The sequence below is a fragment of the Leopardus geoffroyi genome, chromosome A3 (genome assembly GCF_018350155.1).
Source record: "Leopardus geoffroyi isolate Oge1 chromosome A3, O.geoffroyi_Oge1_pat1.0, whole genome shotgun sequence".
Classification (NCBI taxonomy): Eukaryota; Metazoa; Chordata; class Mammalia; order Carnivora; family Felidae; genus Leopardus; species Leopardus geoffroyi.
In genome coordinates, this window is record NC_059336.1 from 26,087,727 (window position 1) to 26,104,618 (window position 16,892).

At 45.2% G+C, this 16,892-nt stretch overlaps 1 protein-coding gene across 2 annotated transcripts in view; it reads right to left on the bottom strand.

Annotated features, from left to right (window-relative positions):
- MAPRE1 (microtubule associated protein RP/EB family member 1) overlaps window positions 1–16,356 on the bottom strand; it is a 30,639-nt gene extending 14,283 nt beyond the window's left edge. Inside the window, exons 1-2 of one of the 2 annotated variants that reach the window (XM_045444891.1) lie at window positions 16,252–16,356; window positions 9,937–10,060 (exon numbers count right to left, since the gene is read on the bottom strand). In XM_045444891.1, the coding sequence (XP_045300847.1) occupies window positions 9,937–10,057 (121 nt within the window). In that variant the 5' untranslated portion in view covers window positions 10,058–10,060; window positions 16,252–16,356. Of the gene's footprint in view, window positions 1–9,936; window positions 10,061–15,935; window positions 16,007–16,251 lie in introns of those variants that run through there. The other variant, XM_045444892.1, reaches the window with a different exon arrangement.
- Window positions 16,357–16,892: the final 536 nt, after the last annotated feature.

Below are 16,892 nucleotides of genomic sequence, written 5' to 3' on the forward strand. Positions count from 1 at the left end.
ACCAGACCACACTCTCCTCAGACAGGGAAGGGTTCCCAGTGCACTGAACTGTCCCTGCAGGGCTAAAGGTTAAAGGGGCCAAAGGAGCCAACCAGGGGTAGGGACAAGAAACCCAGGGACGAACCAAGGGGCATTCTGCAGAGCGAGACTGCTGTAATACGCACTGTCAACTTACTTTAAATCAGGCCAATCTGGCTCCCGGCCAGTTCTAGCATAACAGTGCCATTATCATCATTTTTGGAAAGAAGATGCAAAGGGCAGAAGCACTTCAGTGACCACAGTGACAGTCTGAGTAGAAAGAAGCATCAGAAAGTGAAAGCCTGGTTTTCGAGGTGCCAGATTTACTTTCTTGTCCAACAAAAATATACTGAAGGAATTCTAGGTCCAGGGACTCAATTAGCAGTATTTATATTTTTAAAATAGGGACACCAAGAGCTTCCTACATTCTAGAGGACAATGACCAAGTTTCTTTAACAAACTAAGAGCATAAAGAAGGGTAATCTGTTAGATTTAAAAAGAGTCACAATTTGAGGCGGCTGGGTGGCTCAGTCGGTTGAGCGTCCGACTTCGGCTCAGGTCATGATCTCATGGCTCGTGGGTTCGAGCCCCGCATCGGGCTCTGTGCTGACAGCTCAAGAGCCTGGAGCCTGCTTCTGCTTCTGTGTCTCCCTCTCTCTCTGCTCCTAACCCACTCACATTCTGTCTCTGTCTCTCTCAAAAATAAACATTAAAAAAAAAATTAACAAAAAATAAATTTAAAAAATAAGATAAAAAATAAAAAGAGTCACAATTTACTAATTGTAATGTAAATGTGATGCATAAAAATCAGCTTAAAAAGCACATGCACATAACCCCCCCCCCCCGACACACACACACAGAAAATAATCTATTAAGCATCTATACCCACAGCACTGCTCTACCCATGAAAGGAAATTTTCTGAAACAGCAAAATAATGTGCATTTACTAAATGCACACTATTCTCAAGCCATCCATGAACTTCTGGCTAAAGTCAACCAAAACCACTTAAAAGCAGTAGTCATATGCTTCTCAGAAAAAACCTGTTTGATGAACTATCACAGTTCCTTATTTTAGAGCCAGAAGAATCCTTAGAGCCATCATAAATTTAAAAACCGAGGACGAAAAACTGTGGCCCAAGACCACAGAGGCCAGAGAGCAAGCTTAGAACCAGACCCCAGGTATCCTGAACTCCCCGCCCACTGTTCTTTTGCATAGTACCATCATCTTACATCCTCTTAGAACAACTTATAGTTGAATAAAGAAGCATTTCCTAAATGGGGAGAAAAGATATACCATGCTGCTACACTGTAGCTGGCTGAAGCAGAGAAATGATACATAAAGAAAAACATTAATTAACACCTCATAAAAATGGACAAGGTAATTGGACAATTCACAAAAGAAATATAAACACATCCGGGGATCCAGTCGAAGGCAGTTAATTAAAAAAAAAAAAAATAGGGCAAAGATTCACTTACAAAACTATGCTAACTTTATTCACGGGTGTTAAAAAAAAAAAAAATGGAAGCAACCTTTACGTCCAACAGTAAGAGCAATCAATTAGCACACCATCTTCCTGAGAAATTATGCAAGTATCCAAAATACATTTTTTGGGGGGTTGCCTGGGTGGCTCAGTAGGTTGGGTGTCTTGACTTCGGCTCGGGTCATGATCTCGTGGTTGGTGGGTTTGAGCCCCGCGTCTGGCTCTGTGCTGACAACTTGAAGCTGGAGCCTGCTTTGGAGTCTGTGTCTCCCTCTCTCTCTCTCTGCTCTTCCCCTGCTCACACTCTCTCTCTCTCTCTCTCAAAACATAAATAAACTATAAAAAAAATTTTTTTAAATACATTTTTTTATTTTGGGGGGGAACTCAAGGTTTAATATTAAAAGAAAGAGCAAGATATAAAAAACTTATCTACAAAATATCTTCATATATATAAATAGTCATTTAATATATATGTATAGAAAAATAACTAGAGAAAATACAACCTATCCAGTTAAACCATATGAAATTACTGTTTTTTAGATCAAAAATGACTAAATAGTGGCCATCTCTGGGGGATGGTACTGGATGCATTCTATCTTTTAAATATTCAATTATGTACTATGGTAAATATTACTTTAAAAATTTTTTTTGTTTTTAAGTAAACTCTACACCCAACATGGGGCTTGAACTCACAACCCTGAGATCAAGAGTCACACCCTCCACTGACTGAGCTGGCCAGGAGCCCCAGTAAATATTACTTCTATAATTAGAACACACAAAAAAAGGGGCGCCTGGGTGGCTCAGTCAGTTAGGCATCCGACTTCAGCTCAGGTCACGATCTCGCGGTCCGTGAGTTTGAGCCCCGCGTCGGGCTCTGGGCTGATGGCTCAGAGCCTGGAGCCTGCTTCTGATTCTGTGTCTCCCTCTCTCTCTGCCCCTCCCCCGTTCATGTTCTGTCTCTCTCTCTCTCTCTCTCTCTCTGTCTCAAAAATAAATAAAACGTTAAAAAAAAATTAAGGGGCGCCTGGGTGGCGCAGTCGGTTAAGCGTCCGACTTCAGCCAGGTCACGATCTCACGGTCCGGGAGTTCGAGCCCCGCGTCAGGCTCTGGGCTGATGGCTCAGAGCCTGGAGCCTGTTTCCGATTCTGTGTCTCCCTCTCTCTCTGCCCCTCCCCCGTTCATGCTCTGTCTCTCTCTGTCCCAAAAATAAATAAACGTTGAAAAAAAAAAAAAAAATTAAAAAAAAAAAAAAAAAAATATTAAAAAAAAAAAAAAAAAGAACACACAAAAAAAGAAGGCAAATGTTTAAAAGAAAAAAATTTATCAGCTGCCTTTCACAAAAGGGCTGAAAACTCCTGGCCTAGAAATGTCTCAACTGGATACAGAACAGGTTAAAAGGAGCCTGCAGTCCAGTCTGCTTTAAGAACAAAGGCTGGCAACACAAGCAGGGCCCCTCTCAGATGACTGCTGACCCAGCGATCTGTGGCAGGAGAACAGGCCCACATAATCTGTGGCCTGAAGATGTAGACGGACTTAGGGCAGAACCAGCTGTATGTCACTGAGTCAACCACGAGTCTCACCAACTGCTACGGCACCCCCCTACCAAGATCTGTGCTGCAAGCAGAGAACACGAAACAGTGCAACCCCTACTCCAAAAGCCTGCGAGATCTCAAGTGCACTGGTTCTCAATCCTTTCGGGTGCGAAGAGCCCTGAAGCATGAGACGAAAGATGTAGCCAACATTCCATGCGAGAGATGCTTGTCTATCAGAAGACTCCAGATGAAGAGCTCCCAAGGTTCTAACACATCACACGGAAAACACAATAACTACTAAATGTAAGCATGTTCAGACTTTAGAGAATAGGTGAGGCGTCAGTCATCTTAAAGGAGGAATAAAATTGGGAAAAAGAGGGCTATGAGGAGCCATTAATGCAGACATTAAAAACAGCCTTGGGCGCCTGGGTGGCCCAGATGGTTAATCGTCCAACTCTTGATTTCTGCTCAGGTCATTATGGGTTCAAGCCCCATGTGAGGTTCTGTGCAGATGGTGCAGAGCCTGCTTGGGATTCCCTTCCTCACTCTGTCCCCTTCTGTCTCCCTCTTTCTCCCACTCCCACCCTCTCTCAAAATAAATAAACTTAAAAAAAAGAATCAGCCTCAAGGGGCCCCTGGGTGGCTCAGTTGGTTGAACATTCGACTCTTGATTTTGACTCAGGTCATGATCCCAGCTTCATGTCGGGCTCCGCGCTGAGCACGGACCCTGCTTAAGATAGTCTCATTCTCTCTCTCCCTCCCCCTCTCCTTCCCCCCCCCCCAAAAATGAACATTAAAAAAAAAAAAACTTTCTCTCTGCCCCTCTGCCCCACTCACATGCACTCTTTCTAAAAACAAAAAAATTGACAATAAATTTCATATATTAAAAAAAATAATAAATAAATAAATAAAAATTTAAAAAAAATTTAAAAATTTAAAAATCAGGCTCAAGTTATTTTAACATGGGAAAAACAATCCTATTTTAATTTTAAAAGCAGGAAACAAAACTGTCCAACACATACATGCGCTTGTACTTGTTATTTAATTTAAGGGTCTGTAAGAACAAGAGACTGGAAAGAAACCAAATGTCCACTGACAGGGGACTGCTCTGAGGAAACTAGGTCTTACACAGACAAAAAAGAAACCAAAGTGGCATCAGCTATATGGATATGAAACACTTTGGAATATATAATGTGATTAACACATGCTACCATCTGTGTAAAAAGGAGGAAAAGAGAACACACACTCATAAAATATGGATGGATGTTTCTGCCTGTACATATACCCTCTCTCTGGAGCAAAAATGGGAGTGACTAGTTGACAGAGTTAGAAGGAAACTTTTCAATTTATCTTTTTTTATCTTTGTTTATCTTTTTGTTCCTTTTGAATTTTAAACCACTTTGAAACCTTCAGTTATTCAAAAAATAAAAACTATGTATACAGTGTATGTCGATTATGTTTAACGCTTATAGGAAAGTACTGAAAGTACAGCTAAAATGAATGACTTTGGGCAAGTTGCTTAACTATGCCTCAGTTTCTCCACATATAAAATGGCGATGACAGCCCTTATCTCCCAGGTTATATATGTAAAGCACTCTGGAAAGTGTCTGGCCTATGATAAGTGCTCAATAAATAAAGCCATAATTAAGGGGGAAAATACATCTAAAAGAGAACAATGACTATCACTAATTGTGACATTACAGCAAATTATGGTTTTCTTAATGTTCCATAAGGAAGACCTAAATTACTTACATTAGAAAAAAATTTCTTGAGGCATCTGGGTGGCTCAGTCAGCTGAACGCCCAACTTGGGCTCAGGTCACGATCTCACAGTTCATGAGTTCAAACCCGGCACTGGGTTCTGTGCTGTCAGCTCGGGGCCCGCTTCAGATCCTGTCTCCCTCTCTCTCTGCCTCTCCCCCGTGCACGTGCGTGTGCACACACACGCACACTCCCCCCTCTCAAAAATAAACATTTTAAAAAAAAGAAAAAACTTTATCTTTTTTGTTTTAATTACAGCAAAGAAAAATCAAGGAGGCGCTTGAAGAGTCAGGCAAAAAACTGGAAGAGATACTTTCTTGAACAGAGTTGTGACTCAATAAACACGGTCTCAGGGCACCTGGGTGGCTCAGTCAGTTAAACAACCAACTCTTGACTTCAGCTCAGGTCATGATTCCAGGGTTGGGCTCTGCACTGAGCATGGAGGCTGCTTAAGATTCTCTCTCTCCCTCTCCCTCTGCCCCTAGCCCCCACTCAGGCACACTCTCTCTCTTAAAAAAGAAGAAGGGGGGACTGGGGTCTCTGAGAAAGGCTGTAGACCACTGTAGTATGAGAGAGTGGGGGCAGGGGAACCCGAAGGGAACGTGTGCCTAGTTAGGCCACTGTGGCAGCACTAAGCAAACTGAAAAGGGGCGGGATCCAAAGCATCCCTCAGAAGACATACTGCACTTGGTGAATTAGCCTCTTTTGAGGCCTGAAACACTAGAAGAACAGTGGAATCATGGCTCCAAATGAGTGTCTGGAAAACCTGAGGAGAAAAAGTGGAGGAGGCCTGGCTAGGGGCGTGGTCACACTCGGAGCAGCATGAGCAAGCCTGACAGGCTGTTTAGAGAAACTCGAGGGCTCCTGCAACCAGCTGAGGAAAAAGGAAATCTAGCATTTGCCAGGGACTGTCTGCACACCTCACACCTTTCCTACTCTGTGCAGCACAGGAACCATGGAGGAGGCCAGGCTAGAGAACAGAAGACAATTAGAGAAAGCGGAGACGAGAACATTCAGTGAGGGCCACTCTACAGGTTCAAAGCACCACGCTGGACCCTTGGAAACATGCAGAGGGGCCTGAATATGGAACAGAGGACTGGTTGACAAAAAGCAACCAGCATCCCCTCTCTGACACAAGCAATCCCTCATCCAAATTATTCTCTGTGATTAGGGGTTTTTCCTTGATGGCTGTTCTTCCAAAATACTTGATGACTAGTTCTCAAAAACAGGGAGACTATGAAATGGAAATACATCTTGAAACAACCTGACAACTCTGTCTCTGAAAGTTATCCTCGCCTTACCTCACAAGAGCCAAGCAAGGCTTGTTTCACTGTTGGGACAGGGAGGAGGGTGGGGGGTTCACAATGTTGACAAAACTTGGCCATTTCACAGGCAACCGGCACATTAGTTGTGTAGGAACACAGAGCTTTGCCCTCTCCAGAGAAAAACCTATCCCTACCCTTCTAGGCTTGTATTTGGAAGAAAATTCTAGTCAGCTTGATGCTAGGCTTATCAGAGGTGAGACCAGGAGGGACCAGGCACCAGCTTTGGTTAAAGGCTACTGGGAGGCTGCTTAGGCCTTGGGAAATTCAAGAGTCTGAGGAAGCTCACTTTCTCTATGACTCCAATCCCCTGGCAGCAGGCCTTCTCCAGGGACACGGTTTCTGCGGCTCATCCTGTTTGGTCTCATACTGAAAGCCGAGACCTGGTTTTCTAAGCATCGGGGTGAAACACAATGCAAACATCTGCATACTTGGAGAGAACTCCTAAACAGCTCTCCAGAGGAAAACTAGCTACGAATGAATAAAAGTTTGTTTACAAGTCACGGTTAAGTGTCCTGCACTTAGCACTTTCTGCTAGGGAAAAGCACTTTATCTAGGGTAAGAAAAACGGCAGGCAGCTTACAAAGTGGAAATTCTTCACAGGGGTTTTTAATGAGACAGTATCACTATAATTAATGATATGTAATTCACATTTGTTTAATTCTCTTCCAAATGCTTCTTTTTAAAAAAATTATCACGTATGCAGCAGAGTGTAGGCTCTGTGGTCAGAAAGATGTGGTTTCAAAACCAGGCTCTGTAATGCATAAGCTGTGCCCCACGGGCAGTCTCCTCTCTAAGACAAGCATGCACCCTCCCCAGAGAGATCTACGCTCACCTCCAGAGTCTGGCAAGAATCAGTATCTGAGAGCTATTTTTACAGACGAGCCTCAGAACAGCCCAATAGGTGGGCCTGGTCCTACTTCCCTAGTTTACAGATGAGGAACTAGAACGTGGAGGGGCACGTCCAAAATCACATGGCTCAGAGCAGACTGAAGCCTCGTCATGCCCAGTCCTATCCACAGCAGCTCCCTGTCTGAATGAGATAAATCTGGAGCCAGATCATATATGTACCACTTATCTACACATGAAAAGAGTTCTCATTTTCCAATTGAGTAAGTGAAATACACCTCAGAGTATATATATGGAAAGAGATAAATTTTAGGGAGAAATTGCTGGTGAAAAAGCTGGCCCCAATGAAAATTAGGATGACCTCATCCCCACATTAGTCACAAATCACGGGGCAAACAAGTGCTTTAAGAGCCTCAAACAAATGGGGATGCGGTGATGGGACTGAGGAAGTGAACGGAAACCAGGGGAAAGGCAGCACAGATCTAAGGCTGACAACCTGTGCCCACACCCAACCTGTGCCCACTACGACTGAGAAACAAGCGTGACTCCTAGGCACCATTTCACTACAGAGCTTTACATGAAGCCTTCCTCTGACCACCTGTAAAACCCAGATTAAACATCCCAGGGGATATAACAAGCCAAGCAAGTGAAACTAAGAGCAAGACTAGAACCTAGCTATAAAATAAGGAAGTACAGAAGCTGAATTCATTTAAAAACAAAAAAACACATATATGAAAGCAGTCATTTTATTTTTAATGTTTATTTTTGAGAGAGAGAGAGACAGACAGACAGACAGAGTGTGAGCGGGGGAGGGGCAGAGAGAGAGAGGGGACACAGAATCCGAAGAAGGCTCCAGGCTCTGAGCTGTCCACACAGAGCCTGACACAAGGCTCGAACTCACGGACCGAGAGATCATGACCTGATCTAAAGTCAGACGTTTAACCAACTGAACACCCAGGTGTTCCTGAAACCAGTCAGTTTAAATCAATACAAATGGCACCACTAAAGGAAAAGTCTGGAGAGCAAGTAGGGCATAGGAGCTGAAGAATATCGGCTCTTGATTTAAACAAAGGTTCAAGTCTCAGTTCTGTTCTTGGTTGTCTAACTGGGGACTTATTACTCAATTTCTCTAAGCCCATTTCCTCATCTGTAAACTGAGGTTAATAAGCATCTCTACCTCATGAAAGTATAGTGAGAGTTACACAAAGAGATATTGGAAAAACATTTACGTGACCCTGGCATGTAAGCGTTCAATTAAAGGACCCCTACTGTTACTACCATGAGAAGCTGAGGGTTCTAATTCTCTACCCCACAAACGAGATTAACAACTGAAGGAGCAGCAGAATACACATCTCATCCTTCTGGCATATTTTTGACCCCACCTCCTATCTGTAGTAGATCCAGTTTTGGTAACCCCAACACAATCCTTATCATGTCAGGACAGTCAGGAGCAGGTAGCACAACCCTCAAAAGGTGAGACAGAAAGTCTTCAGGGGACATAGAAACCAGTAACACCTTCAAGAAAAATAATTACCAAGAGCCTGAAGTTCATACCCTTTAATCTAGTAATTCCATTTCTAGAAATCACTATGGAAAAATTAGAAACCACCTAAATGTCCCCAGTCAGGAAGATGTTAAACAACTCCAGCATATCCAAAGAAATAGTACATAGCCATTAAATTTTTTTTTTAATGTTTATTTATTTTCGACAGAGAGAGAGACAGAGCATGAGCGGGGGAAGGACAGAGAGAGAGGGAGACACAGAATCCGAAGTAGGCTCCAGGCTCTGAGCTGTCAGCACAGAGCCCCACGCGGGGCTCAAACTCACAGACTGTGAGATCATGACCTGAGCCAAAGTCGGATGCTCAACTGACTGAGCCACCCAGGCGCCCCGTACATAGCCATTAAAAATAAGTCATTTTTCAGAGCACCTGGGGGCGCTCAACTGGATAAGCATCAGACTTCAGCTCTGGTCATGATCTCATGATTCATGAGTTCAAGCCCCACATCAGGCTCTGTACTGTCAGCACAGAGCCTGCTTCGGATCCTCTGTCCCCCTCTCTCTGTCCCTCCCCCACTTGTCCTCATTTTCTCTCAAAAATAAACGTTTTAAAAAAAAATAAGTCATCTCTTGGGGTACCTGGCTCAGCTGGTTAAGCAGATGGCTCTCGGTTTGGGCTCATGTCATGCTCTCACGGTTTGTGAGTTCAAGCCCTGGGTCGGGCTCTGTGCTGACAGTGCAGAGCCTGCTTGGGATTCTCTCTCTGCCCTTCCCATACTCATGTGTGCATGCATGCTTTCTCTCTTTCTCAAAATAAATAAATAAACTTTAAACAACAAAGTCATTTTTATGACAGTGAATGACACCAGAGAACATTCACAACATAGTTAACTGAAAAAAGCTGGGACATACACAAATATATATATGTGCACATTAAAGTGAAAGCAAACCCCAAGAGCAGTTTTCTCTGAATACTGAAACTATGGGCATTTTTTATTTTCTTCTTTTCAGTTTTCTAAATGTCAATTAGTATACACAAAAACAAAACATGTTTTTGTTCTTGTTTTAAATCATTACCTCTCCGCGAAATCCTTGTTAAACAACAGTTCAATAAAACTGTGGTTGAGGTGGCATTTGCAGGTCTTTGGTCTTGTGCTACTTGGGAATAAGAAATGCCACTGATAAAATATAAAACTAGAACAATTATAATTTCCATCTTAAAATAAAATATTTCAAATCTGGACGCACAAGCATGCAGATGGAAAAGCCGGGCTAGGCAGCAGGCGGCAGGATGTAGAGATGGTGGCACGCGGGCCAGAAGCACCCTCTCAGCACAGTTCCTTCTAGAAGTGGAACTAGGGCAGGGTTGACACAGAACCTGAACCAGTGGCCTCTGCAGTCAGATACAGGCCTGTGCATTCCTAAAGGACCTGCAGGCTTTCCTGGAAAAATGGCGTAGTGGATTTCTCTTACCTGAACACAACTGTTCGATCTTTGTCAGATTCAGCTGCAGAGACTCATTGATCCAGGCCAGCATGTCATGTCGACTTAGGTTATCACTGGTGACGGACGTTGAGTATACGTTCACTGCCATCTTCTACAGGTGAGGAAGCAGGTGAGGAAAAGAGAAGGGCTTACATTATTAGGCATGCAAGGGAGAGCAAGCCATTTCCTGGAGAGTCACCCAAACCTGTAGTACACAATTTTTAAGCTTCGCATTCTTCCCCAAGAGGCCAAATCAAACACTACGATTCCACCCCAGCTTGGAGTGCCACACACACAGAAGCATGACCCTGGATGAATTGCCCAACACCCACCAGCCTAAAAGTTAGGCCCCATTCTAACGTGATTTGTATAAGATTTGAAGATAACAAAGACACTATATAAAGAGATGATTAAATGCTTTATGAAGGAAGGCTAATGCATGAACAAGAATGTTCTCTGTTCAGAAAATGTCAGTCCAGGGGATCCTGGGTGGCTCAGTCGGTTAAGCATCCGACTATTAATTTCGGCTTGAGTCATGATCTCACAATTCATGGGTTTGAGCCCCGCATTGGGCTCTGTGCTGACAGTGCAAAACCTGCTTGGGATTCTGTCCCCCTCTCTCTCTGCCCCTCCCCCTGCTCGCATGCTCCCTCGTTCACTCGCTCTCACTCTCTATCCCCAAATAAGAAAGAAAGAAAGAAAGAAAGAAAGAAAGAAAGAAAGAAAGAAAGAAAGAAAGAAAGAAAGAAAGAGAAAATGTCAGTCCAAACTTATCCATTACCATATCAAAATGTTCACAGAAGTTTCCTTCAGAGTGGGCTTTTCTCTTTTAATGTTTATTTATTTATTTTGAGAGAGAGAGAGAGAGAGAGAGAGAGAGAGAAAGCACATGCTTGAGCAGAGGAGGGGCAGAGAGAAAGAGAAGGAGAGAGAGAATCCCAAACAGGCTCTGAGCTATAAGCACAGAGCCCAATGTGGGGCTGGATCCCACGAACTATGAGATCATGACTTGAGCCAAAATCAAGAGTCAGACGCTTAACTGACTGAGCCACCCAGGCACCCCCAGATGGTGGGCTTTTATTAATTCCTCTTTTTGGTTTTCACTATTTTCCATATTTTCTTTAAAGACTATATCCACTTTTCTAATCAAACAGTAAATAAAACTTTTCAAAACCCTAAGTACTACAAACATGTTGGGAAATAACCTTACAGTGAAGAGACCTTGCTGCTATTCTCTGCTAAACCACCTGGGGACAGGAAGACATCTAAGGAGCTTCACAGACCCTTGTCATTTACCCCGACAACTCCCTGCAAGGTTCACCTCGTTCTCCTCATTTTACAGATGAGGAGAGAGGCTCAACATAGAAACCCTGGGAATGGCAGCCAAACCTGTCCAGCCCCACCATCCACATTCTCTCCCAGCCACTAGAAAATGCTGCCCCTCAACCTTCTGCTAGGCTTTCGGGTGCAAAACAACAAACACACAGAAACACAGTAACTTAAAATGCTATTAAATGTGGATGCCATCATCATCCTCATTCAGTCAACAAATGTACACCAAGCACTGTTCAAGGGCCAAAGAAATGGAAAAGCAAGAGAAACAAGTTGTCTGCCCACCGGTAGTTCACGCTGTAGTGGTGGAAATCTGACACAGACCAAACCCACAAACAAATGTCATTTCCCATCAACCATTTAGGAAATAAGGGTGGTGGGGAATGTCGTCAGGGAAAGCCTCTCTGACTTGATGTTTGAGCTTAAGATTCAGAAGGACACAGCCACACTGAGATGTGAAAGGTGGCTGTGGCCCAGCAAGCAAGGAGAGCAGGAACAGAAGAGGAAAAAGAAATTAAGACGCCAGATCACGTCAGGACTCCGCAGGCCAAGGTAAGGAGTTTCGATTTCATTCTGTAATTGTTAAAGAATCCATTGTGGGGATTTAAACAGGGTAGAATCACACTCTCATTTAAGTCTGTGAAGGGGTTCAGGGCAGCCCCCAACCCCACGCCCCGAGAACATGCCACTTTGGCATGTGGATTATTTTGAGCTGAAGGCACTCAAGACCCCGTGTGCACAAAAAACTTTTGTCCCTTCCTTAACCACACAGAAGAATCTAAACTGGGGGTCTTTCCCAGGAAAAAGGGTTATTAGCAGAGATAAATGTTATGAGTGACCCATCTGTATGGTAGGGCAAACACCTAATTACCTGCTCTTATCGCCCTGTGAAGTGCATTCCTTTCCTCTGAAATCCCAGACCCCTCCTTAGAGGAACATAGACCTCATTTTGCCTGTCTTTGGAATTCCCGTGACCATGCAAATTCTCCATACATACACCTACTAAATTTGATTTTCTCCTGTTAATCTGTCTCATGTCAATTTGATTCTTAGTCCAGCTAGAAGACCCTTGAAGGGGACAAGAATTCTCATTCCCCGACATGTGAAAAAGACCAAATGACTTAACTGCTGGTAGAGGACTGTGGGAAAGGAAAACTCAAGCAATGTGAGTTAAGGTCAGGTTAATCCAGACCGAATGAAATCTCTGGGCAATTACCAGGAGGACACACAACGAACTATAAAGAACTGGATTTCATAGTGACCTTGACACTTAGAATTTCTCTCATTTCCTGAGACATCAATATTACCAACTGGGGAAACAAAAACTCAAAGCAAATTTGCAGCCATCATGAGACCTCATGCTCTCTCGTGGCACTTCCTTCCATCCACCTCGTGCCTACTACATGAGCTGGTTTTCCCACACCGGTTTCCTGCAAGCCTCATGAGTCATAGAGCTACCGAATGAGAGGGCTAGAAGAGACAGTGATCTAACCCAACCAATCCCCTCTTTATGAGCAGGGGTGACTAAGGGTTGGCAGGATAAATAACTCATCAGGTCTGTGCTCTCACATCCCATATTCACCTATCCCCCACAGCACTTGGCACAGTGCCTTGCACACAGCGGGCACGCAATAAATGCTATTTGTTTTCAGGTGGGCAGGACAGTGTCAAAGGCAGAAAACTGTATCCATGTACACTTTTTTCAGAAAGCAAACCGTCAACGCTCTTGAGCTTTTAAATTCAGATGATAAAACCATTTTATACAGGAAGCCAACACAATTTAATTCCTGACTCCACTGGGAAATTAATTCCTGATCCCACAGTACTTCATTCAAATCTCTATGATAGGTATTATTACATTGGATTGTCATTATCTCTTCATTTCTGAATCATTTCAGATTTGGGCCAGGAGGCAATATGCTCTATGAAAAGAGCTGAGGATTTCCAACTAAGAAGACCCGGGTTTGAGTGTGAGGCTGTCGCTCTTTCCCTGTATGACCCAGGGCAAGGTACTTAACTTCAGTACACCTCAGTTATCTTACGAGGGAATGCCACCTATCTAAAAATTACGATGTGAGGTTTAAATGAGGTAAGGTACATAAAATCCTCAGCGTGGTATCTGACACATACCAGGTATTAAACAAACAAGATCCAGGCAGGGAGGGGCCTTGTCTCACTCATCCTCCTACCTGCAGTGCCAAAAACAGTGCCCAAGACCTGCCCCACTATCTCTTATCCCCATCCACTGCAGCAGCCTTCAAATTAGTCTCACTGCTTCAATCTGTCCTTACACAGCAGCCGCAAAGAATTTTCTGAATCATAAATCCGATCAAGTGTCTCCCCCGTTTAAAATCCCTGAATGAATAAATGTAACGCATATTGTGTGCAAAACACTATTACCGAGGACCAAGGAGAGATACATGCAAACAAAAAGCACAGTCACAGGCTAAGCACTTGTAATCTATTTTGGCCACATTCATACACACTGCGGGTATTGTATGTGTCATGCTACCATAAAATGTAAGCAGCTGGTTAAGCCACGTGTGTCTCCTGACCACACCCCAGCTCAGAAAACGTTAATGGCCTTTCATCATCATATAATTTAAAACTCTTTCATTAGCAGTACATTAATACCTGGTCCCATGTGCTCCGCAAACTCTGCAGCCACTAAATACATGGGGTCAGGCACCCTGTGGACATGCAATAAACATCCACTGACTCAACCAATTAATTGGCTCTTCCAGGCAGTCAAAACAGAGCCTAGTTCTCAGAGCTACAGCTACCTACAGCTTCCCCCCGTAAGAATTCCATTGCTTGGCTTCAATGGCACACCCCATGACCATCATGCAAGCCTCACCTTTAGAAGGCTCCATGATCCAGGTTTCAACTGCCTTGAAAAAGCTCTTTAACCTCCCCAGGTATCTGTCCTCCTTCACAGTTCTCCTTGCAGGTTCTGAAACCCATTCTGATCGGATGCTGGCTGAGGAGCACCCTATTACTTCCAAGGCACCATAGTGAGCCCTATGGAAAGGGGGAGGGAAGGTGCCACCAGACAAAAGCCGTGTGACCCTTTCTGGATCACAAATGGCTCACCTGTGAACGGTGAACAATACATTCTGCACAAGGTGGTGGTGAGGATTACATGAGATCTAAGTGAAAACACTTCAATGAAAAGCACATCATGTCTTGAGCTTCTCTGTGTGCCAGAAACTGTGCCAGGCACTTTGACACACCACCACAAGGGGCACGTTGCTATGAAACACACTAGCTCTCAGGAAGGTAGCATAATACAGGTGTTGAGAGCCTTGACTCTTGCATCACAGATGTGGCTTCAGTCAATTGCTGGACAGTATAAAGCAAATCACTTGACCTCTCAGAGTCTCAGTCCCTTATTTGTAGAAAGGAACACGGGATTGGGGAGCCTGGGTGGCTCAGTCGGTTCAGCACCCAACTCGTGGTTTCAGCTCAGGTCATGACCTCACGGTTCATGAGTTCCAGCCCTGAGTTCCAGCCCCGGGTCAGGGCTCCGTGCGGACAGTGAAGAACCTGCTCAGGATGCTCTCTCCCCCTCTCTCTGCCCCTTCCCCGTGTGCACATGTGCTCGTGCTCTCTCTCTCTCAAAATAAATAAACTTAAAAAAAAAAAAAAAGAACAAGGGGGCCTGGGTAGTTCAGTTGGTTAAGCTCTGACTTTGGCTCAGGTGATGATCTCACAGTTTGTGAGTCTGAGCCCCACATCGGGCTCTGCTGACAGCTCAGAGCCTGGTGCCTGCTTGGGATTCTTTGTCTCCCTCTCTCTCTGCCTCTCTCTGTCTCCCTCCCAAACTGTCTCTCTCGCTCTCTCTCAAAAATAAACATTAAAAGATTTTAAAAAATAAACATAGGATCTCTTAGAGATAGTGTGATATTAAATGATACAATGCCACAGCAAGCACTTAACACAATACCTGGCACATAGCAAATGCCCAACTAGCAAATAGCTATTATTATCAAATTCTATCGCTTCTTGGCCTTTTGGCTAAGATCAAGTGTATTATTATCACAATTCTTACAGCACCCCAACAGGAAGTGAAAGCCAGGTTTAGTGTACCTTCCCTTCATGCCTCAGGATCTTCATCTTCAAAATGGGGCAGAGGGTGAACTCTGACCTGAAGCACCTCAGGGCAGCTGTGAAGCAGGGACTGGAAAAGCACTGTTCCTATCACCCTGTTATACTGTCTTCATAGTAATTATATGAAATTATCCCGAAATTATCTTGTCCATATATTCATTTTCTTATTTCCTATCTGTCTCCCCACCACAAGGCAGACGCCTTTGCCTCCTGCTCCCGGGTTATAGCCAACGCTCAGCACAACACCTAGTACTTAGTAGGCGCTCAACAAATACCGCATGAAGAAAGGAAGGAGTCCATTGAGCTGGCCTACTTCTTGCCCCATAATGTGATAAAAGCTTTCTGTAGTCTTACCATTGTCCCCGTTTTACAGATGAGGAAACTAAGGCCGTGAGGTTCCAGCACCTGCCCAAGGTCGCACCGCAAAGAATGGAACCCAGGTCTGAATTCAAAACCGAACGCTTGACCACCAGGCGACAGCTTCCTACGGTGGGGGTCCCCAGAGCTCCTAGCAGGATTCACTTCAACCACACACACCCCCTTACCCGGACTGGCCAACCCGGAACCGCCCGCTACCGCTGTCCCGGTCCCACACCTAGGCCGCGGCCCAGAAGCCCCCACGCTACCGAGGGGCAGCCCCCACTTCCGGCCCGAGGCCCCGCCCATGGCAGAACTCGGCGCGCGCCCCCAGCCCAGTCCGCGCGCGCCGGGTCACGGCCCCGCCCTTCCCCCACCCGACCCGATCTGCACGGCCTCGAGGAGCGGCCCAGGCATTGCCCGCAAGGCCCGCCGGTGCCTGCCCGGCCCGAAGCCCACCCGGCCACCCCCTGGCCGCCGCCCCGTGCCCACTAGCCGGCTCACCGGCTCTCGGCGGGACCGCGTCCACTGCCTGTGCCCGGCTTCGGTTCCGTCTTCGTCTCGTTCAAACCGCCCGACCCCGCCCGCCCGCCCGCGCGATGACCTCACACGCACCCCCCGCCCCGTTACGCGCAGACGTACAGGCTCGTCAGTCCCCGCCGGCTCCTTTTATAGAGAGGGACTGAGCCGCGCGCCAGGGGCGGGGCCCGGCCAGTGATAGACTGCTCGGGCGCCCCGGGGGCGGGACGCCGGCTGCCAGGGCAATCAGCCACGTGGTCTGCCGAAGCCAATGAGATCCCGCCCCAGTCCGGGTTTGCCTGCCTAGTAGGAAGAATCCAGTTACAAATTCCCCACCCCAGGAGCCAAAAAAAAAAAAAAAAAAAAAAAAAAAATCGGTATTACAATGAATTTCTACAAAAATGGGCTATTGGATAATAAAGATACTTGGTAGGAGCTTTGAGGAAAGACTTAAAAGTCACCTCAGAGACACATCCTGTGAACACTCTGTTATGACCCTGTGATCGCATCATCCGTTTATTTTCTTCTCAGTGCCTATGAAGTCCTCGTGTTTATTCGTTTATGCCTTTGTCTGCCTTTCCTTAAGTTCCACAAAAGCAAGGATCTTCTCAGTCTGTGTCCCACTG